This window comes from Syngnathus acus, chromosome 17 (genome assembly GCF_901709675.1).
Source record: "Syngnathus acus chromosome 17, fSynAcu1.2, whole genome shotgun sequence".
NCBI lineage: Eukaryota > Metazoa > Chordata > Actinopteri > Syngnathiformes > Syngnathidae > Syngnathus > Syngnathus acus.
In genome coordinates, this window is record NC_051102.1 from 5,742,492 (window position 1) to 5,765,810 (window position 23,319).

General features: G+C 41.5%; 1 protein-coding gene across 2 annotated transcripts in view; it reads left to right on the forward strand.

The window, feature by feature from the left end:
- The first annotated feature begins 200 nt into the window (after window positions 1-200).
- Window positions 201-23,319, forward strand: part of LOC119137581 (collagen alpha-1(XI) chain-like) — a 35,279-nt gene continuing 12,160 nt past the window's right edge. The window contains exons 1-28 of one of the 2 annotated variants that reach the window (XM_037277022.1): window positions 201-531; window positions 4,689-4,853; window positions 5,913-6,126; window positions 6,450-6,612; window positions 10,085-10,213; window positions 12,281-12,370; window positions 12,773-12,856; window positions 13,737-14,024; window positions 14,791-14,856; window positions 15,415-15,456; window positions 15,723-15,785; window positions 16,674-16,748; window positions 16,882-16,965; window positions 17,574-17,630; window positions 17,918-17,971; window positions 18,285-18,338; window positions 18,431-18,484; window positions 18,545-18,598; window positions 19,113-19,166; window positions 19,245-19,289; window positions 20,040-20,093; window positions 20,183-20,227; window positions 20,782-20,835; window positions 21,673-21,717; window positions 22,129-22,182; window positions 22,271-22,315; window positions 23,035-23,088; window positions 23,171-23,215. In XM_037277022.1, coding sequence (XP_037132917.1) covers window positions 423-531; window positions 4,689-4,853; window positions 5,913-6,126; window positions 6,450-6,612; window positions 10,085-10,213; window positions 12,281-12,370; window positions 12,773-12,856; window positions 13,737-14,024; window positions 14,791-14,856; window positions 15,415-15,456; window positions 15,723-15,785; window positions 16,674-16,748; window positions 16,882-16,965; window positions 17,574-17,630; window positions 17,918-17,971; window positions 18,285-18,338; window positions 18,431-18,484; window positions 18,545-18,598; window positions 19,113-19,166; window positions 19,245-19,289; window positions 20,040-20,093; window positions 20,183-20,227; window positions 20,782-20,835; window positions 21,673-21,717; window positions 22,129-22,182; window positions 22,271-22,315; window positions 23,035-23,088; window positions 23,171-23,215 — 2,340 coding nt within the window. In that variant the 5' untranslated portion in view covers window positions 201-422. The remainder of the gene's footprint in view (window positions 532-4,688; window positions 4,854-5,912; window positions 6,127-6,449; window positions 6,613-10,084; window positions 10,214-12,280; window positions 12,371-12,772; window positions 12,857-13,736; window positions 14,025-14,790; window positions 14,857-15,414; window positions 15,457-15,722; window positions 15,786-16,673; window positions 16,749-16,881; window positions 16,966-17,573; window positions 17,631-17,917; window positions 17,972-18,284; window positions 18,339-18,430; window positions 18,485-18,544; window positions 18,599-19,112; window positions 19,167-19,244; window positions 19,290-20,039; window positions 20,094-20,182; window positions 20,228-20,781; window positions 20,836-21,672; window positions 21,718-22,128; window positions 22,183-22,270; window positions 22,316-23,034; window positions 23,089-23,170; window positions 23,216-23,319) is intronic. The other variant, XM_037277024.1, reaches the window with a different exon arrangement.

Sequence of the window (23,319 nt, forward strand, 5' to 3'; positions counted from 1 at the left end):
TTGATGTGATTCTGAGGAGTTGCACCTGAAGCCAGTGATGCTCTGCTGAAGATGATGGCGGTGAGGGGAGGACCAAAGGGAGGTAAAGGGGGCGGGGGGAAAACCTTCCCAAGTGGTGATTTGATGAACGGATGCTTTTCCACTGTGAGTATCCTCCTCGTTGGCCTACGTCCAGCCCTTTTCAAGGAGCCTACTGGATTTTTTTTCTTGACAGCGCTCCTCCATCAGTGTGCTGCTGCGCTTGAAGAAAGGGGGAAGCCGGTCTGAAGCTTCTCGACAGGCCGCCACAGGCATCGTCACTCCTCCCCCACATGGAGCTGTAGTAGTGCGAGCACACACACTTTCTTCTGGGGGATTTATTTTCATTTAACTTTTCCAATTTACCGACAAAAGTTCGTGCACCACCAGCGCGGGCGATCACCATGGAGACACAGAGGCGGCCCGCCAGGTGGAGGACGAAAAGGTGGCTGCAGGGGTCCACGTTCGCCGCCGTTGTTGTTTTAATTCTACAAACCGCCGCTGTCAGAGCAGGTAAGAAGCCTTTTTTGTTTAAATTCCAACCTTCCAAATCAGAGAGGGATGATGATGATTATTTCCGTGTGATTTGTTAAAATGACATTCATTGATGAATTCTCATCTTAATTACGTGGCTCTTGCATCTTGCATTCACAGCTTTTCTTCAGTTGAACTCATGTATCTTTACACACCGTTGAACCTTCCCTAAACTAGTTTTACGATATGTTTTGAGTCACGTTTGACTTGCAAGTGATTGAAGGTTTCGACCTGGCACACGTGCAACCCAAAGTCCCATATTTTATAGGTGTGGTCCGCTGAGGTGAACCTTAATGTTGGACTTATGTGTGTGTAAAAAAAAAAAGGGCTAAGGATTGAGACTACTATTCATTGTGAAGGCTGTGCACTTGTTTTATTCTCATTCCTCCTGGTCATAAAACTTCTGCTTTTCTCATTACCCTGTAAATAAATATTCTAATTGTCATGATGTTTTTAATGTTTGACATTGTTGAACTCTGAGGCATGGAATTCAAATCCCAGCCCCTGGAAGGATCTCTTTTCCATCCCCCCCATCCCCCCCTAAAAAAAAGAATGAGGCGGTGATGGAAAAGGAAGAAAGGAGGAGAGAAAAAGTGAACTATTTTGACTGGTTTAAAAACACATATGTGGGTCACATTAACGTCTAGCTTTGAAGAATAGTGTCTGGGAAGCCAAAGAGGCATCCATACTGTGTGGCCTCTAGCCAGGCATATAAAAATATGCATCTGCTGGCTTTCTAATATTCATGTTTTCAAATAGTTGCCTTTTTGGGCTTATTTCAAAGCCAAAAAACTTGGACATTTCTGAGAAAGAAACTGTGGTTAGCCTTTCTTTTTTTTTTTTTCCACAATGGAGGAATTCAGATTTTAAGTGGACAGTAGCAGCAACCAAGAATAACAATCTCAAAGAATCCAAACTATCAGCAGCACGAATAGTCAGCAGCATTATACATAGAAAAATAACATGTTTGAAATAATTGCCAACAGGTTAGTGGAGCGATGACACAGTAAATATACAAATGTGAACAGCTGCACGAATAGTCAACAGCATTGATGTATGAATGAATAGAATGGGAACTGCAGCAATAATAGTTAGTAGCGTCAGAAAACTATACATTGTGTAACCATCAAAGCCAAGCGTCCCATCTCGCCCCTCCTTCCGTCCCACCATGATTGAGATGGAAGCTCACCATAATTGCATGATGTGCACACGCAAATATTTGCGGGGTCTCTTGGGGAGGCGGGTAGGGGACTTTGATTGCTGTCATTGCTGCCAGACCTCGTTAGAGCGCCTCTTGTGAAAGAGAGAGAGAGAGAAAAAAAGTCCCTTGGAGAAGATTCCCGGCTTAATCGCAGCCCAAACCCACATCAAACCCAATTGAGGCTGAAATTATCGCCTCCACATCTGAGGCTTTCCCTTGAAATGATTTTAATCAAATTTTCTACCTTTCACTTCGTGTCTCTGCATGCACCTTAGGCAGGTTATCACCCCCCCCCCCCTTGATTCCCCCCAGTGGGGCTTGTTAACACGGCAGACGTGCTCCTGCTCCTGCTGCTGCTGCTGCTGCTGACACACGTTGACAAATGAGCCGCTTTAATGGCCCGCAAACACTCCATTAAAGCAGTCGTGGTTATTAGTCGATTATCTTTCGAGTTAGAGTGGCTGGAATGCTGGATCGGGACAGTGTGCCGTGCGATGGAAAGAAGAAAAGCGAAGAAAGGAAAGTGGTGTGGAAAGTGGAGAGTGGGAATGGGGGTGGGTGTCCTGAGCAATAGGCCACATCTGGAATATATGAGGCTTTAAGGTATGCAGTAATGCACAAAGGTATTCCCAAACTTGCAGAGAAGAAGCAGTATCTCTGCACTGTATTCCAAGAGGCTCATTTTTGAAAATATGAATATGTTGCCTTTTAGTCACACTTTTGATTTATTTTTTTAAAAAAAACATGACCACCATGCATGAAGACAATGGAACCCTGGTGGGGTTTCTAATTGGATTATTAAGTTTTTATGAACTAGGTAATGTCTCATTAAAACATACTTGAATAAAAAAAAAATCAAGCGTGGCTTTATCTTAAACGTGCCCAGAAATGTGCTAAATAAATCTTGGGCATTATTATTATTATCCCTAATTCAAGTTGAACATTTTTAGCTGTTTATTAAGTGTTTATAACATCATTACTTAACTTATGGACAGTTTTGTTAAGCATTTGGTGATAGCAGTGTTGTCATACAGAAATCATTTGGCGTATAACCATTTATGAAGACTTTATAGAGCATTAGCTTAAACATTTAGCGTGGTAATGTTAATAACGATATACAGTACACAGTTTGGCAGCATATGTACTAAATAGTGTCGTTATACGCAGTTGTAGTCAGTCATTTAGAGTTATTAGTTAATAACTTGTAAAACGTTTCTAACATGACTATTGTGCTACTTATTAACTACTTGTGTTGAATATTAGTAAGTATGTGTAAGTTTGGTGCCGAATGAATGCCTCAATCGACAATTGTATAAAGGTGTTTATATCCCCTTATTAATCATTTGTAATATCATTAATAAGCTACATGTTAACTATTAGGTATGCACAAGCAACCGCCCCACTTAAATCTTATCATTTGACAATAGCCTTATAAAGGATTAATAAAGTAATTAAAATCAAGTATTGACAAGTTACCAACAATTTTTTTGAATCATTATTGAACTAGTTAATAGCAACTTTGAGAATTATTAATCCATCATTCTCTGAACCGCTGGAGCCCATCCCAGCTGTCTTTGGACAGGAGGCGGGGCACACCCTCCACTGGTTGCCAGCCAATCGCAGGGTGAAACTAGTTAATAACTCAAGTATCATAAAACTAGTTAATTAGCTCATAATAAGGCATTTAAAAAAAATAATAAATTCAAGCATTGACAACCCATTTTTATGACATTATGAAGCACTATAAAAGTAATTCATAACACTTCATAAAGCATTGACAAACAAGATACTAACCACTTAATAAAGCATGACTAATAAAACCTTGCAAAGAAGGAGAAGTAACGGAGAAAGTTGCGGCCATTCTAGTTTAGTCTTGTGTATGTTTTACTAAAGGGGGATGAGGGGTGCGCAGGGAGTGGTGCCAGGCCCATAATGGCTTCAGCATGTGGACTTCAAGCTCCAGCAGAAGCAACCCACCCCCACCCCCACCCCCCAATCCCAACCAAGTAGGCAGCCACCCATACAGGAACCGCACAATCAGCACTTCCCTTGCTTCACGTGCCATCAGAAGAAAATCATATCAAGCGGCGGATGTTTTTATTCTGTGCTTTTTTACTTAAAAAAATGTGCAAGGGGTCAAAAGTCATAGGTTGCACACGCTTGGGGCACGATTTTGTCCAGCTGGAAGTTTTCCTCACATAAATCAGAACTCCTATTTTGAGGTGACTCGTTAAATGAGTTTTGTGATTAAGGGCTAAGTATATAAATAAGCTCTTGACTTAACTTTTTTGTCTGTTGTGCAGTTGGGATGCCAAGTGACCTTAAACAACACTTTGATGGGACAAGCGCAATCACCCGGCCTCATTTCCCCTCTTATCATCGCTGTAATAAGTAATCACGTGACAGGAAATGGACACAAAACAGGGATTTGCTTGAGGAATGCAGTGTGTATTATTTAGGGAGGGGGCGAGACACAAGAAAAGACTCGTTTGGCGAGTGTTAAATAGTTTGGACCGTTTCCCAAACGGCAACAAGGGAGCTGTAAAAACCTGCTAATATTTTTGAAATAATATAAGGCGGTGCAGTATTATTATTACGTGTTTTCACGGGACCTTGCGGCACCTCTGTTTCAAATGGGGCTTTCGTGGTATGCGTGCGTGTGTTTGGCTCATGAGGGTTGTTTGATATAGCTCGTACTTTTTCTTATAAAGACTCATTTTCATGTGGAAAATATGTGAAATGTTATGAATTTTTATCTAAAAAAAAAACCTTTATTTTAGGGAAAAAAATACAACTTTATTTTTGTAACATTGGATTTCATCTTGGGAAAAAAATACACCTTATGAATGTCACAATATGACTTTCTAAACTACTAATCAATATTTAAATTTCTATTGAATTGAATTGACTCATATCTTCTCTTCTGCCCTCACAGCCGAGCCAGTGGACGTGTTGAAGGCTTTGGACTTCAAGAGCTCGCCTGTAGGCGTGAAGAAGACACCCGGATTCTGCACAATGCGCCGTGGCTCCAAACCCGATATTGCGTACCGAGTAAGCAAGAACGCTCAGATCAGCGGTCCGACCAAGCAGCTCTTCCCAGGTAAACGTCGCTTCTTGCGAAACAACACTTGCAGTATCCAAATATTTTCCATTGAGTGCAGGTCCAGAATGATTTTACAAAGGATGATGCGGATCAACTTTTATTTCCTAAAGACAAAACAAAATTCAAGTCCTGTAGGTTAATGATAATAAAAAGCAGCATCTAGACAAATTCTGTCTTTTATTTTTCTCGAAAAAGTGGGTACGAGTGAGCGTTTGTTCAATTGTATGTTTAGTAAAAGAAAACATCAAATGGTTTTAATAGAAAAAAGCTTTCCCACAAAGTCTCAATCAACGTCTGTTTGTCTTGTAAACAAAGAGCTAGACCCATTTTGTTTTATCCAATCATATGTGGAAAAGTGGCGACGCACTACTTGTAATTAAGTACAATGTAAACTGCCAGCGTCAATATAGCCTGCACCCTTCTCGAGTTTAATTGCTGCCAGCTTCCACTTTGCTGTAGTTGGCAGACACTCCAAGACTGTCTGGCTCTTCTTCTTTTTTTTTTTTTTTTTTTTTTTTTTTAATGAGACACAGAAGGCTACTGTGGCGCGTTGTGGGTCAGGGTGGGCAACCTGTGGTGCGTGTACCGCCGTAAGCGTCCTGTGAGGGCGACACACTTAATCAGAAATAAACAATCCCTCGAAAGTTGCTGTGGTGGATGCGAAAATTTCTCTGGCTGCATTCGTTTGGACGGTTTGGTTTTATGTGGCAAGAGAAAGACACTTGGCAAAGGCGGACGACATGGTTCGAGTCACACTTTGATACGTAGCCTTGACACTAAGCTCTTTTGGCCATCACACTACAACTACATGAAGATTTTTATCTTTTACAGTAACTCAACTCTTTTGCCAAACTAAAGTCTTTCCTACCCTTATGCAAAGTAAAGTCAACACTTTCTACCAAAGTTGCATTCATGCTGAATAAAAATATCACTGAAAGAAATTTTACATTTTTGTAATAATGTTGGTCAAATTATAAAATTATAATTACGTATTAAGATAGCCAAGCTATTTCTTCCATGTTATCTAACCTAGCATCCTTGGGTGCCCTTTTCCAGATGGAGTTTTCCCAGAAGACTTCTCCATCATGTTCACTGTCAAGCCCAAATCAGGCCTGCAGTCCTTCCTGCTGTCTGTATACAACCAGCAGGGCATTCAGCAGTTAGGCGTGGAAGTGGGCCGCTCGCCCATCTTCCTGTTCGAGGACCAGCACGGAAAGCCGGCCCCCGAGGAGTACCCCCTGTTCCGCTCCATTAACCTGGCTGATGGCAAGTGAGTGACTCAGCACCGGTGGATGTGCGTTTTGCTGACAAATGACGGCAAAAAATAAAAGATGGTCATCATTGTCATAACGTCACGTACCGACAGACCTCTCAGTTGCTCCCTGACAGACCTCCATTTGTTTTGGCTCTAAACCGATACCAGTATCGGAACTCGCCCTTGCCAAAAATACACCGATTCAGTGGGCTTAAGTTTAGTTTAGCGGGCTCAAGAATCTGTAACCAAAACCAAATTGACCCGTTTTGATTGAAGCTCCCATTTCAGGTGATTTCCAGGGTCTGTATGTGAATAATTGCCTGTTTTTTGGTCATTAGGTGGCATCGTGTGGCCATCAGCGTGGAGAAGAAGAGTGTCACCATGATTGTGGACTGTAAGAGAAAGGTGACAAAGACTCTGGCCAGGAGCGAGGATGCGACCATCAACACGGAAGGCATCACCGTCTTTGGCACCAGGATCCTTGATGAGCAAGTCTTCGAGGTGACTAACTTCCAATATTAGTCCGTTTGAACCCCTTGTGTTCTGCGTTTAAGAAGGGCGTAACCCATCAAGTCGACAAGATTGATTTGATTGTCAAGTTGGTTGGGGGAAGATGTTTTTGGCCAAGTTACTGTTTTTCCCATGTATGCTTTTGTGCTAAGCTAAATTCACCACTAGCAGCCTTCATGCTACTCATGCCAAGTTAAACTCAACGCTCCATCCATAACTAAACATGTCTTCCTAATTTAAAGTCAACACTTTGAACCTTTATTCGAAACTAAACACGAGACTGGGTGATTTGCCAGACATGTGCTAATGGGTCTTCATTCTACCTGCATTCAAAACTCAACTTTAGACTTTACGCTAAACTAATCCCAACTCTAGCAAACTATATTTAGCTCTTTTAGCCTACTCTGTGCTCTGTTATACTTAGCAAGGCCAAGCTGGTTGTGACCTAAGTGGAAAATGTGACTTCAATGCTCAACGCTTTGATGTGTGATCTTGGAATGCTGGCTAAAATGAGGCAGCCATGGTTAGATGTCCTGACAGCGTTGATAAGGAAATATAGCATGGTTACGTGCGGCCATAAAAGCCGCCGTTGTGAATTAGTTTTATGAGGGAAAGAACGCTAGACTGGAAGCCACACTGAAGATTGTAATTAAGCTTCTTATGAGTCGAGCAGAGACGAGTGAACAAAAACACTTTCTCCAAGTCTTGACTATTCTTAGTACACTGGAGATTTGTGTTTTTCCTAAATCACTTCATGCTAAATTATCTCAAACACTCCGAAATGCCCGTGAGAGTACAGATAAGCAGTTCGGAGAATGAATGGATGAATTAAAAGTAATTTCGCTTAGCCTTTCTGCTAAATTAAGCAGACATTGAGGTGTTTTTCATCGGACACTATTAAGACATTGAAACATATGTTCTAATTACTTCCTGCTTAATGGCTGATTACAAACGTCCTGTGTTGTTGTATTGTCATTATTGAAGCATATGTTTGCATAATACAAACCATATGTTTGTTTGATTTCAGATTTTGTTGTAATTGTGCTACATTCAGCCCTCCTTGACACCTTCGGGACGTAACCAGATGTACTGGAAAATTGCATATGTTTATGATCAGAAAATACAAAGCCATAGGAAATAATGGAAAATAAATTAATTCCTTCCAGCCGGAAATTATTGGGCATTGTAAAACTTGTATTCACTAGTACAAGACTTGCACGTCTTGTCTTCCTACTGAACTCAACTTTTAGCTTTCATGCTAATCTCATCTCAACTATTTCATCGCGACACTAAACACTGTGGTGGACCTCAGGACCAGGCCTCCTACCCTTAACTGCTGGCCTACTGGGTGTACTTAACCTTGATACTAACCCTAAACTCAACACTTATGGTCCTAGCACTCAATTAAACTCGTTTTGCCTTCATGATGTAATAATCTTTGCACTAACGTAAGATATTATTTTAGCCTTCACGCTCACCTAGGGTGACATCTTTTAGACTCTTTTACATTGATGCTAAATAAGTTGAACACGTCGTGTCTTCATGTCAGCATACCTTCACGCTTAACTAAACTCTTACAGCCTTTCGACTCAGCAATTTCTTCTTTTACGCTAAGTTAAATTCCGACTATTTAATCTTAGTGCTGGGTGGCAGATGCAGAAGTCTTGCAAGTGCAAGGAGAAGCTGGAATAATGATCAGCATGTGCTCACATTCCACAGCTGGTAGACACATATCCTCACCCAGCAGGTCTTCCAATTATGCAGCCTCTGTGCTCCCACTTTTTTATATTTAATACAGATGCTAGAGAGTCCGTTGTGTGTGAACTCCGTTAATTGTGTTTCGGGTTAGTTAAGCTCAAAGGCTTAAACTAGTTGCCTTTACTATGAAGGAAGGCAATTTTTCATTTCGCTGAGAACTAAATAAAAATGAATTTTGTTAATTGCGAAGGCGTTTAGGTTAGCATGAATGCTAATGTTGAGTTTAATATGAAAACCAGAAGTGTTAAGATGCCTGGCTACAATTCAAATGCAGTTTAGTATTATGGCTACAAATCCATTGTACCTAATGTGACGTTATCCCACCTGTCCAGTTCAAAAAGCACTTTTTGCTCTTATCTCAGTAGACTTCTTCTGTCGTCCGCTGATACTTAAAGCCGTGGTCGGGCTGGGAATCTGGAGAGTGTTAGGCACACTTCCCTTGGCTAATTGTTGTCCTTGTGCATTTTTCCCCCTCAAATTCCATCTGCGTGTGTTGTTCCACTCCCACAGTTCTTCTTGTGCTCTTGCAATAAGACAATAAGAAATAAAGCAAGTTGCTCATATGGAGGAGAGGAGTAAGTAGCTGGATGGTGTGTCACCTCCTGGGCTGGACTCAATGTGGGCCGTGATTGGTGTCAGGGGCAGGCCAGAGTGATGTCATCGGGGGTGAGGAAGAGAGAGAGACAAAAAGACAGTCTGCCAATGTCAAAAGTTTCAGTTTGTGCCAGAATCAAGCTCTGTCATCATATTTTGTTTTCATAATTCTGCAGGCAATTTTCAAAGTGCCATTTTATCATTCATACAAGTGTAAATTCAAGCTAATATCGATATCGAGACTTAAAAACAATAAAAGACTCAATTGAAGACAGGAAGTACATTTTGTGACGTAACCCTGTTCGCCGAATCTCGTGAGCGTCCCCGTAGCACCGACATTTCAACGTAAACATCCCACCACGTAGAATTAATAAACAAAGAATGGAGAATGCGGAGCGGATATGCGCACTAATAACAACAAAGACGAGACAAACAGACAAATAAGCACCCTGCTGCTCGGCTTGTTGTTGCATCTTAGTCCACACCGAATCATTCGTGACAAAACTATCCAAGTATGAACGTATTTGTCGCAGCTTTAGGATTTATTTGAAGACATTTGTTACTTCATAAGTCTTTGTTGTTGCTCTTTTTTTTTTTTGCCGATTGTTACCCAGTATGGTTCCTTGTCAGTCAAAATGACACGAAACTAAAATCTAAAATAAATGTCTTTAAACACTATTTTAGGACACTTACGATGCAATAACCATTCATTCCAAATGTTTTTATTTGCTGATCGACTGGAAGCAGTCACATTCTTCAACGTGCCTTCGAGCGAGGCGTTTTGGCTGACGGCAGTGTTAGCGGTGCAGATGTAATTTCCTTTTCCAAACGCTCATGAAAACCAGACGTCCTGCGATAACTACAGACCTTGGTTATTTATCTGCTGTGCACGGGGACTGGCAGCCTCTCTCGTGGCAGATGCTTGCAGATTGGCCTCGAGCCTTGATTAACGACCTTTTCGATCAGGAGGATTACGGCCTATCGTGCTCTACCACATCCTGCTTGTGTTTTTATTGTCACCTTTTATGATCATCATTCAAGAAGAAGGTGCTGATTGTGTGAAAATGACATTTTGGGGGGGTTTTACCTGACACTCTTTGTCATCGTCCAGGGTGACATCCAGCAGCTGCTGATTGTGGCAGACCCCCGGGCCGCCTATGACTACTGTGAACACTACAGCCCCGACTGTGAAACCCCCAACCACCAGGACACCCCCCAGGCCCAAGAACCTGAGGAAGAGGTCAGTAGAAAAAGGGAATACATGGAAAGTAGATTTTTTTTTATACACTTTGTCATTTGTAACTTCAATTTATAATAATTGGCTGGGAAGTCACAAGTTGTCTTAAAGTGACGGGCGAAGCATCCAAAATCACTACAAATATTTCCTTGTCCATCAAAGTTTTTATCATTCTTTGTGTCTTCTCTAATGTGAGCCTCCATTGTCAGCTGACATTTTCCGTCAAGTATTTGACCAAATAACTCATGAACTCACGCTGGAAAATTTCCCTCCTCTTTTTTTTCCTTGCCGCTGAGCTCGAACCGAGCGCCGCTTTGCAGTGGCCCCGTGATTTATATCACTAATGAGTTCAGCAGGCTGCGCTACCCGAAATCCAACCTTTTTTCCTTTCCCCTATGCAGCAAGACTTCTAATACCTGGAAACGTTTTTTTTTTTCTCAATGCCGAGTTCAAGTATGGAAGAAGTGGCTGGAAAATGTTGCTTCATCATCATCAAGTTCACTCTGGTGGAGGCTGTCAAGCGAAGCGAGAGAGAGAGAGAGAGACAGTTTGGCTGCACGTATAGTTTATTCACCGTTGACGTTATAGCCGTAATGTTCCACGCAGTCCCCCTCCTCATAGCTTTTCAGACAGATTTACTCATTATAAACGTGTATGGAGACCTTTGTTTATCTTTTAAGTGAAGACCAACGCCAATAGTTTCCTTTTTACCTCATTCCCTGCCAGACCAGTTACAATGGAGCTTTGACGTCAATAACCGTCAATGGCAGTGGGCGAGTTCAAAAGTGCATCATCTATAGTTTATTCACCATTAAGAGTCACCAAGTTTCAAAACCTTTGAACATATTTACTTGGTATGGATGCGTATGGAAAGCGCCAGGGAGCAACCGCCTTGACCCCGCCGTCGCTGTGCAGTTGTCAGCCACATGTGTGCGGCTCAGGATGAAAGGAAAGAGGAAGCGAAGTGATACGGGAGTGCGTGTCCATATGTGTGCACGAGTGCGCGTCCAATTCCAATTTCATCCAAGCCTCGCGGTAAAGCTCCCAGCCAAGCACTCCAGTCGTAAATCCACGCCCCCACAACCCTCTCAACCCTCCCGCGCTCTCTATCTCCCCTCATGTCAGACTGTCTCGCCTGTCTGGCCGGGCCTCGGCTCCTTGTGTGACCTCCGGACGGATGTTTAGCCAACATTGCAGCTTTTATCGCTTTTTCACAATGTCAACAGTTGTCCATGGGACTAATATTCACCCGTGTAATGCGTATCAGGAATTGAGGCTTGATAGGTCTCGCCATTGTTAAACTGTCAATAAATGTACGCCAGTTTTTGGCACAGGAAATTTTAGTCATATTTAACAGCATCAATTTTTTTTTCTTTATTTTTCTGGCAAAATGAAATTTTTCTTCTTTTTTTTAGTGAAGTGCAGCTTTTTTTTAAGCGTGTCATTAACTTGAAGTTAGTGTAAACGTTTTCTGAATTGGTGCTTAGGCTAGCACCAATTCCCACATTTTATGCGAATCAGAGAAACTTGTACCCATTTCCTGTGCGGTTTGTCCTGGGTGGCTCGACTTTAACGCAGTAAATAAATAGCAACATTATATCCCTGTAGCTGATTATTTTGCCCTGCATTCATGTGGGCAATTTTCGAGCCCAGGCCGCACGTTTATTTAGCGCTATAAGTCATTTAGTGGCTGCGATTTGTTCCTGTAATTTTGCCTTTTCCCACCATGAGTCAGGATTGCACACTCACTTTAATGGAGCCCCATTAATGAATGCGTCTGGCTAACTTTGTAATTCAGACCTTACGTGTAGCAACATGTCACGGTTTGACCGCATAATAACTTGTTTGGAAGCAAACAAGATTTGTTGTTATTTTTATCCATATATATTATTTCTGTTCATATGGATGTGATTTATTTTTTTTTGAACATGTTATTTCTAAAATAACATGCTTGCTTTCTTTTGCCATGTAAATACTGTACAATATGACATTGTGCTGGTTTATTTACATGACGGCATCGATGGATTGACTGCACCCCTTTCCTGTCTATTTCTTCTTCCCCTTTTACAGTACACTAACTATGATTATGGTGAGTTCTATGACTACAGCGAAGGAGTACTCACCACCGAACCCGCCCCAACGGAAGGCGCCAAGACCGAGGTACCGCCGCGACTAATACTGTTTTCATGGCAGCCATTGTCATGAATAACAAATCTGTCCAAGCTTGGGTTCTTGTCTATCTTTTGTCTGTCTGTATTTTCCTCTTTGATTTTTTATTTTTTTTTATGTCCAGTTTGAAATTTTCCAAGTTTTATTTGGGTGTTAATTAGGCCAACAGTTAAATAGCTATGCAGTAAAATATTCACAAGACGGCACAAGTATTAAAAAGAAAATCTGAAGTTCAAGATTTCTTTAGCCTTAGAGCTGCAGTTAAAAGGTTTTAAAAAGCGCACAGACATACTATTGTGTTTTTTTTTGGGGGGGTATAATTTGACCAATTTGTCTTTGGTCACTATTAATTTGCTATATCGCTAAGTTTTATTTTTGTGCTAATCATTTCAGACCCTCGTAGACGGCGACTACTTCACCGACTATGACTACAGCATTGTGGATGGAAGTCAGCCTGAAACTCCCACGGCGGGCCAGGTAATTTTTTATTTATTTTTTTAAATGTCAAGTCTTATATATAGAGTCATCGATACAGTGTGTAAGAATGGGTGGAATAAGTCATTAATTCCAGTGTCGAATAAGTCGTCAATTCCAGTGTCATTAAATTATTCAAGACCTACTATTATATTCCGCATTCATCAGCTGTCTTGACGCGGGCATCCATTTTCTGAAACGTTTTAGAAATTTTAATGAACATTGTTGGTGGTCAAAAGCCTTATTTGGTCAAAATCATAAAAGCCGCATATGCTACTGTTTTTCCCCACGACGAATGACGTCGTAAAGATGGCCACAGCAGGAAATCGTTGTCATAGTTATGTCAAGCATAACCAATGGAAAACTGGTCGGCAGACAGATAAGTCATCCCTCCCCTTTCCGTAATTCTGACACATCCAGAATTTGGCAACCTTAATTTGTGCTTAATCGTTACGAACATAAATAATATCCTAATGAGGAACACTTGAGGGTTAAATTGGAACAACATGGCCATTTGTTTTCCTTGAACCACATTGTCCGTTCGATGCATGGTAGCATTAAAATCAAAATTGAAACAAACTTTTGTGCTACGGAAAAGCTACTGAACTCATTTCTGTTAATTTTTAAATAATGCAATAGGGTTTTGGCCAAGGAAAAAAACAGTTAATTGTTTTATGGCGAGTCCGCAAACTTTGCTGCCACGTTCAGATATGGATTCTATTGCACAAAATATCCAGCAGAATTTCATTCCAGTCCTAAAAATAGCCATTTTAAATCAAAACGTCAGACTGTCTGTGGCATTTCAGACATGTGTTCTTTGGGTCTACGCAGAATAAACATGTCTTCCAAATGTCTGTCTTTTCCCTTCTCCCTTCCATCCCAGACAAATGAAGAGGCAAACGTGGATGATTACATCACCGGCATGGAACAGGTCGGAGCGGACCCCACCCCCGGTGTCGAAACAGTGGACACCAATGACAATGTGGACGCTGGCACCGACACACACGTATTCAGGGAATACGACCTGAATGAGGGAGAGGAGACCCAGGAGACGCCCTACGACTACGGCGACTACGGCGACTACGGCACTCCAACCGAAACCCACAAATCTACAGGCGAGGAAGAGTTCGGTACTGGTGTTCCGGCGGAAACCGACTTCAGGACGAGCGGCGTAAGTAATGACAACGGAGATGTGGTGGTGGGAACGTAGCGGGTTCCAAACGATGTCGGGTTGTAACTTGAAGCGTCTTGTTTGAAACCCTTACTCTGGCTCAAAACCTTACCTCTCTCTGGAACCCTAAAGTTGAGACCCTAAACCCTGGCTTGAAATCCTACCTATTGAATACTACCAATTTGTTCAAGCGTGAAAGGAAATGAATCAAACAATTGAAATTAAGTCTACTGTAGTTTAGCCATGGCCTTTTTGCACTATCTATGAGATGAAGATTTCCGAAGGCAGGACTTGACAAACCTCAGGGGTTAATCACCAACATGCTATTAGCACTCTCTGTCCGGGCTACATTCCCAACGCACCGCAAAAGTCCTCAATGACTTTCTCAAACTGCTGGACACGGTTCTTCTTTTGGGGCCTTGGGAATGCCTCTCATGTGAAGTCATTGTATGAATAGTGTCAGGTAACTCCTGTAGTTGGGGTCGTGTTTTTTTTTTTTTTTAATGTCTAGTAAGGAAGCTTACTAAATAGGGGTCCAAATTATAGCCTCTGGCTGTATTATTCCTGAGGTTTATTTTTCCAAGCCAGCAGCAGCGAGCTACCTTAATCTTCAAGAACAGTAGTCAGCAGTCTGCGGCGCTTTTCTTAGCACTTTTATCGCTATGTCCTGCTGGTCGCCAGTCTTGCCTTTTCACGTTTTTTTTCCCCCCCATAACATAAACGTGTTTGGCAGTGTTTAAGAAAAGGCTTCCCCTCATGTCCACAGGTGGGAGGAAGTCAAAGTTACCTGGGTGAGAAAGGAGAGAAAGGAGAACCTGCCATCATTGAGCCCGTAAGTTGTTTATTAACTCGTCCCATTTGTCTATATATCCATTTTACATCAGTCCAAATGTGAAAAATAGACATTATTGCTAATCAGCATGATTTTGTCCCAATGCTACAATTAGCTCATGGCTAGTTAGTAGGCTAATGGCCTTTGTCCCTCTCCCATTGAATGTGCCTAAAGATTAACAATGTGTCTAATTGCTACTACAATACCGACTTGGCTGTCAAACACATGAACTTTTTGACAGCTAATCTGTCAAGTGGCTGCTAATTTGCTAACAAATAGAATGTAGACAGTGTGAGATTTATTGAAGATTTTAAGCGTATGTGATTTAAGCGACTTTTTCCGCACTATATAAGCCTAATAAGTGAAATGCTAGCTCCTCCCGTACCATCTGCATTGAAACCCGTCCAAACAAATTGACCACACACACACACACATAACCGTCGATGAAATACTGCGTGGAGCAATACGTAAACTTCTCGACCTCAAACCCGCAGCAGCCGTCTGTTATTTGTAACGCTACTGTATTATCTACTCTTTTTCTTTTTTTTTCTTTTTCAGGGTATGCTTATAGAAGGACCCCAAGGATCCCCCGGCCAGGCAGTGAGTATCACATTTTCTCCTGTCTGCCTTGCACACATGGAGAACAGCTAAAAAAGGGGGATAAAAGAGAGGGGGGCCTTTATGGAAAGAGCGTCAGTGGTGGAGTATGATGAGAGTTGGGGGGGGGTTGTTGTATTTTGAGGTCTTTTTGAAGCCATCTATGCTTCTGTCGTTGTTGGCTGATACACCATGAGTGCTGGATGGGCCGACTGTGGTGAGCTTTGGGATATAATGAACTCAAAGTATGCATTTGTGTTTTTTTTCAGGGTGTCCCGGGTACCCCAGGACTGCCAGGTCCCCCAGGACCTCATGGAGATCCCGGTCCAAGGGTGAGTTGAGGGACAGCACTTTTACAACACATTTTTCCACTCATATTGGCGTGATTTTCAGTCTTTTACTAGTATAAAATACTTTTTTTCAAGAAAACTGTGTTTTTTGGGAGAAACAAAAAAGTATCTTTTTCAAGAAGAAAAATGAAGGATTGTCCATTAAAGCCATTTGTCCTTGACGATTAATTAATTAATCATTTTAAATAAAAAATAAAAAAAAACATGAAAAAAAATCAAATTAGTATCCCCAAAAAGAAAATCCTTTTTTCAAAAAAAAAATAAAAGAATTGAAGAAAAGCGAAAGAAAAAGAAAGTGAACTCACTGACATGATGTGGTGATCCCTCTGGATTTAAAGTTCCTCCCCTCCCGTCACTTCCTCCCATGGGAAACCCGTCTTGCCCAGGGGGATTACACCTGACTCCTTCCTGTAGTCCCGTGGTTTTCTGTGGCATAGTACTCCGTCTGGACGCATTATCATCATCGTCACTATAAACCCTCTTTTAACGTCACTTTCCAAGACGTTGGAGGGCTTCACTGATCTGGTTTCTCTTGAGGATTCACAGTAGCCTCCATTGCTCTATTAAATCACATCCAGTTACAATTAGACAAGTCTCTTTTTTATTGCAAGGAATATGCAACAACCTCTGATTCAAATCTTGAAGCTTTATTGGCTATAAAGATTTTTTTTCCCCACTATTTATTTTGAAAACATGTTACGGAAGAGCACTAGTCACTTCTAATTCACCCCTTTGGGAAACTCTTTATTGCTGTTATAAATAAATAAAAATAAAAATATTAGATTGAATCCGTTGATCAAATTTTGGGTGGTCTCAACAAAACATGTACCGTTAAAATGTATGTGAAAGTCACTTATTGTCATTCCACAGGGTCTTCCAGGACGACCTGGAATTCCAGGTTCAGACGGTGTCCCAGGGCCTGCAGGTACCATTCTGATGCTTCCAGTAAGTTGTACCACTTTATGCACCGGAAGAGTTAGTTAGTCAATTTGCACTTTCCATTGTTGTCAGGCACTGCTTAATTTGTCATCAAGGGTTTTTTTTCAGTTGCGTCACCATTTTTCATTGTGATCAACAGTTCCGAGCAGGCGGCGAGGCACATAAAGGACCCGTAGTGACGGCGCAAGAGGCTCAGGCTCAAGCCATCCTTTCCCAGGCTAGAGTAAGTCATCACTGCTACTGAACCTCTTTACATAACAGTTAAAATGTTTTTTACGTTCCCATTATTTTTTCCCATGCACTAGACTAGACACAATCAGCAGGAATTATTCTCTCACCTGGAAGCCGAAAAACGGCATAATATTGCCTTGCGAGGGTGGAGTAGGACATGGATCACTTCCCTTAGAAAATTAGCTCCATTTTAGTCCGTTAGGCTGCAAATGTTCCACACATTATTGGCTTTGGAGCAAAAGCACTGAGGAAAAAAATGTTTAACCACTTTGGAAATTTTAACCTTCATTTGAATTATTTTCAGACACCTGTTGGTGCAGCTAGTGACTCGTGTAGTAGACTGGGAGTCTTTAATGACTCAACTGCAGAAGCTACCGGCATCCGTCAGGGACGAAGGCCAACTCTCAGCTTTACAGATGCCACATCTTCCCAGTTGTAAAAATGCATTGAAGAATTTGGTCTATTCTTGGACATGAAAGATTTTTCTCCAAGGCTACATATACTGAAACATCAATTCCGTGAGAAAGTCTGCAAATGTGCCCACAAGTGCTATGCGGGCGAGCAGTGGTTTTACATGTCTCTTTGATTCCCCCCCCCCAGCTGGCCATGAGAGGTCCTCCAGGGCCAGCGGGAATGGCGGGACGGTCCGGTCCTGTGGTGAGTCCCTTTTCAAACTCCACATCTTGTCTGTTGATCCCACACCACACATGAGGTCATGAGTGCTACGCATATATCATCACACACACCCATACATGTGGAAGTCACTGGGCGGCTGAGGTCATACAGTCATCTCTAGTTTAGTCTTGGTCCAAATGTGTCTCACACGCCCGACCCCTCCCTTTCTGTCTTACATTGTAAACGCCTGATTCAGGATTTACTGCATTTCTTGTTCAGCCACTGCATACATGCAAAACATTTCACTCATTAAATTTGTTTTTCAACAGGGCGGTCCCGGTGGTCCCGGTCTTAAAGGGGACGGCGGAGATAACGGACCACAGGTGAGATTTTTGTTTGTTTTGACAGTTGCTCGAAATTCTTTTTTTCTCTCAGTCTGAGCACAATTGTAAATTTGAAAAATTGCCTAAATTGAATTTTGTGCCAAACATTCCTAACCTATACAAAAATCTTAAATTTGCCCTAACAATTCTGAAATTTGACTCATAATTTCCAATATTGATCAAAGTGGCCTCCAGTCTTAAATTTGATCAAAATTACTTTGAAATCTCCCACAAAGCCTTCTACTTGACTTCTATTTGCCTGGAACTTGACCAGATGAATGACTGTAATATTTGGTATCTGTTTGCTCCGTAGGGCCCCAGAGGTCTTCAGGGTCCTACCGGTCCCCCAGGAAAGGCAGGAAAGAGAGTGAGTCAAGCTTGGCTAGACGGAGACCATTTCGCCCATAAAGATGTATTGTTGACTCATTTTTGCAATGCGGCTTGTGTGTGCTGCTCCAGGGCCGTAATGGAGCTGACGGTTCACGAGGAATGCCAGGAGAGTCCGGAACCAAGGTAACGTGATTCGTCGTCGCAGGCATTGATGCACCTGTTGTGACCTCACTGCGTTTCCAGGGTGACCGAGGTTTCGACGGCCTTCCCGGTCTCCCCGGAGAGAAGGGCCATCGGGTGAGTACCACGTTTTGTTTTTTTTGGGACTGGGCAAAAGGCTGGATACTGAGCACCACACATTCACAATTCACACCTATCGACAATTTAGAGTCTTCAATCTACTTAAGCTGCACGTTTTAGAAACTGCATCTGATTCATGTCAGATGTTGGTTCCAAAGTGTCGTGATGTCGTTGGACCCATTTTTTTGGGGGGGAAAGAGGCTTGGGCGGCGGACGTGGGAGAGTCCTTTAGAGGGAGTATTTCCAGACGTCAGTACCATCCAATAAGGTGTAATTAAAGGACGTATAGAGGACATGTAAATACAGGGAAGCATGTTCTCCCAATGTGGTCACCCGTGCTTTAGATTCAAGTCTTTGCATCGTTTGGTAATTGCCTAGTCATCAGCTTTTTTTTTTTTTTCTTCCTCGGCCACAGCTGTGAGCCTGCCACTCCCCCCACACACACGCACACATACCACCACCACCTTCCACCATGCTTAGTGAACTTCTCTTTGATACCTCTTTTCTCCAGGGGGAGCACGGTCCGACAGGGCCTCCAGGATCTCCAGGAGAAGACGGGCCAAGAGTGAGTCAACGGCACTTCCCCTCCAATTCCTTCTTTTTGTTTCCATGCCAGTAACCCCCCCTCTCGTTGCCTCCACAGGGGGAAGACGGCCAGGTTGGACAGAGAGGTGTGGCTGGAGAGGGCGTAAGTGGATTTATTGCCTTCTGAAAAGAAAATGTGGCACTATAACTTTGACACGCAGTAGCAAATCAAGCTGTCAAACGCACCGTCTCGGTCGGGAAAACTAAAAACAATGTCTGTGAGAAACAGAAAGGCTCATGCTGTGTGCGGCATGACAGCGCTCACGCACAAACACGCACTTACACAAACTTAAGTCTCCAAATTGAGATGGTTTCATTGAGCTTGTAATACCCGTATTGACCACACGAGGTCAGTGTTTGAGCACAGTGGTCCCAATTCCCACGTTAGTTTTCTTCACTATTTTATCAAAAATTAAAAGCTCTACGGGGTAATTGATGATCTTTTTTTATTCACTATATTGTTTAAGTTTCTTAACTCTGACCGTTATGTTGTTGAATATTTCTTCAGTTTTATACAATACGCTTTTTTTCAATACGCTCTCGTTTCTTTTTGAGTCAATGCTGTTTAATGTTTTACTCAGTGATTTGTTTTCTTTATTGTTTTAGTTAATATTTATTTTCTGTACCATTTTACTCAAACTGTCTTTCAATACAGTATTTTTTATTACACAAATCGCTGTTTTACTCCGTTTGTTTCTTTTTTGTGTACTCAATGCTTAATATTATTTACTGTTTGACTCAATTCTCTTTACGGTTCTCTTTACTATTTCTACTATTAATTACTGCTGGTACTCATGGTGGTCTTTGCTATTCTATTTAACGTCGAGCACTTTTCTTTTGTTTCGCCACACAGGGTCCTCGAGGTTTGCTCGGCCCCAGAGGTTCGGCGGGTCCCGCAGGACAGCGCGTACGTACACCGCACGTTCACGCTATATTATCGTGCTTGCCTTGCTCTCTGGAGAAGAGCTCTAACCTGTTACACCTTTCTCCTTGCAGGGTATTCCTGGACTTGACGGTCAAGCGGGTCCCAAAGGAAATATGGTGAGAACCATGTTTTTTTTTGTTTCCTTAATTTTTTTATTTTATTTTTTGTTTTACAACAGAGCCAAGATGAGGACAGTTTTTTTGAGGGTCTTACAGGGAAAATGGTTTGGGGTGGGGTCATGGGTCAAGAAGTCCATGCGTGGTTACTGAGTCACAGACATGAAGATATTCATAAAGCCAACATGTTATTTGGTTAATCTCCATGAGGCCTCATTGTCCTCACACATGGATGCTTCGTTAGTCTTCTTTTCCTTCAAGGTTGTCATGACTTGTTTATATAAAGCTGGGAACATCTAAAGCAGTCTTCCCCTCTGGGAGGCCTTTTCTGTCTGTGTGTGGTTTGTGACGCATTTGAAAGTGGTCATCCACTCCCAGAAGTTACAGAAATACACACTGTACCTATTAGACACCTCAGTGTGAAATTGAAACACAATGATGGGACTGCACAAAAGACTTTTCTCTGCGTTTCCATGAAAAGTTAATGTTGTATTGTTTTGCAAACAACAAAATCACATCAAATATTAACGACGTGCTCCTCGGTGTACTTCTAGGGTGTACAAGGAGAGCCAGGTCCTCCCGGACAGCAGGGTTTCTCTGGACCTCATGTAAGTCCTCCATTCAGCCGTCTATTTGTCAGCGTGCTCTGTTTTCTAACTCAACATGCTGACTTCCTGCCTTAAATTCTACCCTTTGCTATTTCTTGATTCTCCTCTTCAGACGTCTGTTTTCCCCATCCGACGTCTGCCCGAACACTTTGCTCTCTTATCTCCTCCCCTTTTTTTAGCCTGAGAAATTCACACGAGAAGTTGACTTTGGTTCACTTCTCAGGAGGAACAGCAATAATGTCCTTGACTCGATTGGGCTCGTTTAATGATCCCAGTGGCAGGAAATCCCAATAAACTGCATTTATGTCTCATTAACTCTCATATGAACAATTAGAATTGTTGTTTAGTTTCTTACATCACATTCTTCAGTGAGAGATTTCATTGAAACTTGGGTCAGAAAGGCCTATAAATTTGAATATCATATAAACAATATAAATAGACCAATAAATTCAACATGGAATATTTTTTAATTGTACAATATCTAGAATTATTTATTATGAATAGACTTATGTGGTATTCTTTTATATATACTATACTATATACTATTTTTTCTGGGGGTGGAGACGGGATGTCAAATATGTTCTTGAATGCTTATTCTCAGGGATAGAATCCTCGGGAGTAAAATCAAGCGACTTATAGAAATAATCATAAAAGTCCATTTGCATGGGTGGCTGAGCGCGTCTGAATAAACACTGCTAAAGTGCTTCCAATGTGGAAGCAATGAAACGGGCAAAAATAAGCTAATTAAAACTGGCAACAGACTTGACAGGTGCTTTTTTTTTTGCACGTTGTGTGTAACACCCACTCTCTCTTTCTCTCTCTCGCTTTCTTTTTCAGGGTCTCATTGGGCCTCAAGGTCCGATCGGGCCTCCTGGTGAAAAAGTGAGTATTGCCTTTCTTCTGCCTGAAATGTCCGTTTGGATTTAAAAGCGTTTCCGCAGTTGTGCTGCTGTGGAAGAAAGCTTCAAGAGATTGTCCTTGTCTGACTCTGCGTGCCTCTCATTTGACAACTTTCAATTTAAAGCCATATAATTACATGCAGTATATATAAGTAGAGCCTCTAAGATGGGTTTTGTAGGAATTAAAGTTCATTCTTTTTCCGCAAATTACAAACATTACTACTTTCCTATTCCCTTTTATTATGGTTTTGGCTCATTGGCACAGACTACAGATACTTTCCTTATACAGTATTTCTAATATACAATAATTGATTAGGTAATTTTACAAAGTCCAAGATGATTTTGATGTTCTTCCTGTATTGTATGTATCTCTCAATTCATCATGTGAATGTAGGGACCTCAAGGTAAACAAGGTTTGGCCGGCCTTGGTGGTGCCGATGGACCTCCTGTAAGTAAACTCCCTCCTCAATCCGTTAAAAATGGCAACAACTATTATTATATCCAACTAAGGAAGTGTTTTTTTTTGTTTTTTTTAGGGTCACCCAGGTAAAGAGGGTCCTCCAGGAGAAAAAGGAGCAGCTGTAAGTGATATTTGGACTTGTTACCATGCCAAATTAATTATGGATTGTGATGTTTTTATGCAAAATAAATTTCACCAATTACTTTCATAGGCTTACACCCCAGGAAGTTTAATTTTAAATATGTAAAATGGCAACTCAATTTTTATTTTATAGATTTTTAATATGAATCTAAAGTTTATATATTTTGAAAATTTATATAACTTTTCATCTAATTCCTTATTTGACCTTTTTATTTTGAATTCACAGTAATCATTATTAAAGAAATCCAATTTTAGCCAAGTGGCAGCAATGTCAATTGACAGAATTACTTGGATTCTTTCAAATAGTCACTTGTTGCCAGGCAGAATTCAAAGGGCGCATTTATTTCTGCCCAATAAAAATAATCCAGTCAACTGACAAAACTATTTGGTTGACAACTTGGGGCAGAGAATTCCTCAGCCCACACCAAGCTGGAAAAGTGAAAGGCAGCGTTCAGTGACAAAAAATAGCAGTTAGCTTTTCACTGCGGCTAAATATAACAGCCTTTTTTTAGCACGCTGCCATCTGCTGGATTTAGTGCTACATTGCCCAACTCGTCCTTATTACGTATATGAATTTCACCTAACTTGTTCATTGTCTACTATTTAGTTCTACTTCTTGTCAGTTTTTCCTTCCAGTTTTTACTTCTGTGAAATCAATAGAAATATATCAAATGAACCAGATTTTTTCCTGGTCCTTAGGGTTTCCCCGGACCAATGGGATCCATCGGCTACCCCGGCCCTCGAGGCGTCAAAGTGAGCGCTCATCACATTTTGGACAAAACTGATAAATACATACAGTACGTTCAAATGTAACGGCATTTGTGGTTTCCTCCAGGGAGCAGAGGGAATCCGAGGCCTAAAAGGTAGCAGAGGAGAAAAGGTAAACATACAGGAGATTGTACTTAACCAAAACAAAAAATCCCCCCCCCTCTTTATTTTTACAAAGTGTCACATAAATGTAACTATTTGGAATGTGCATATTGA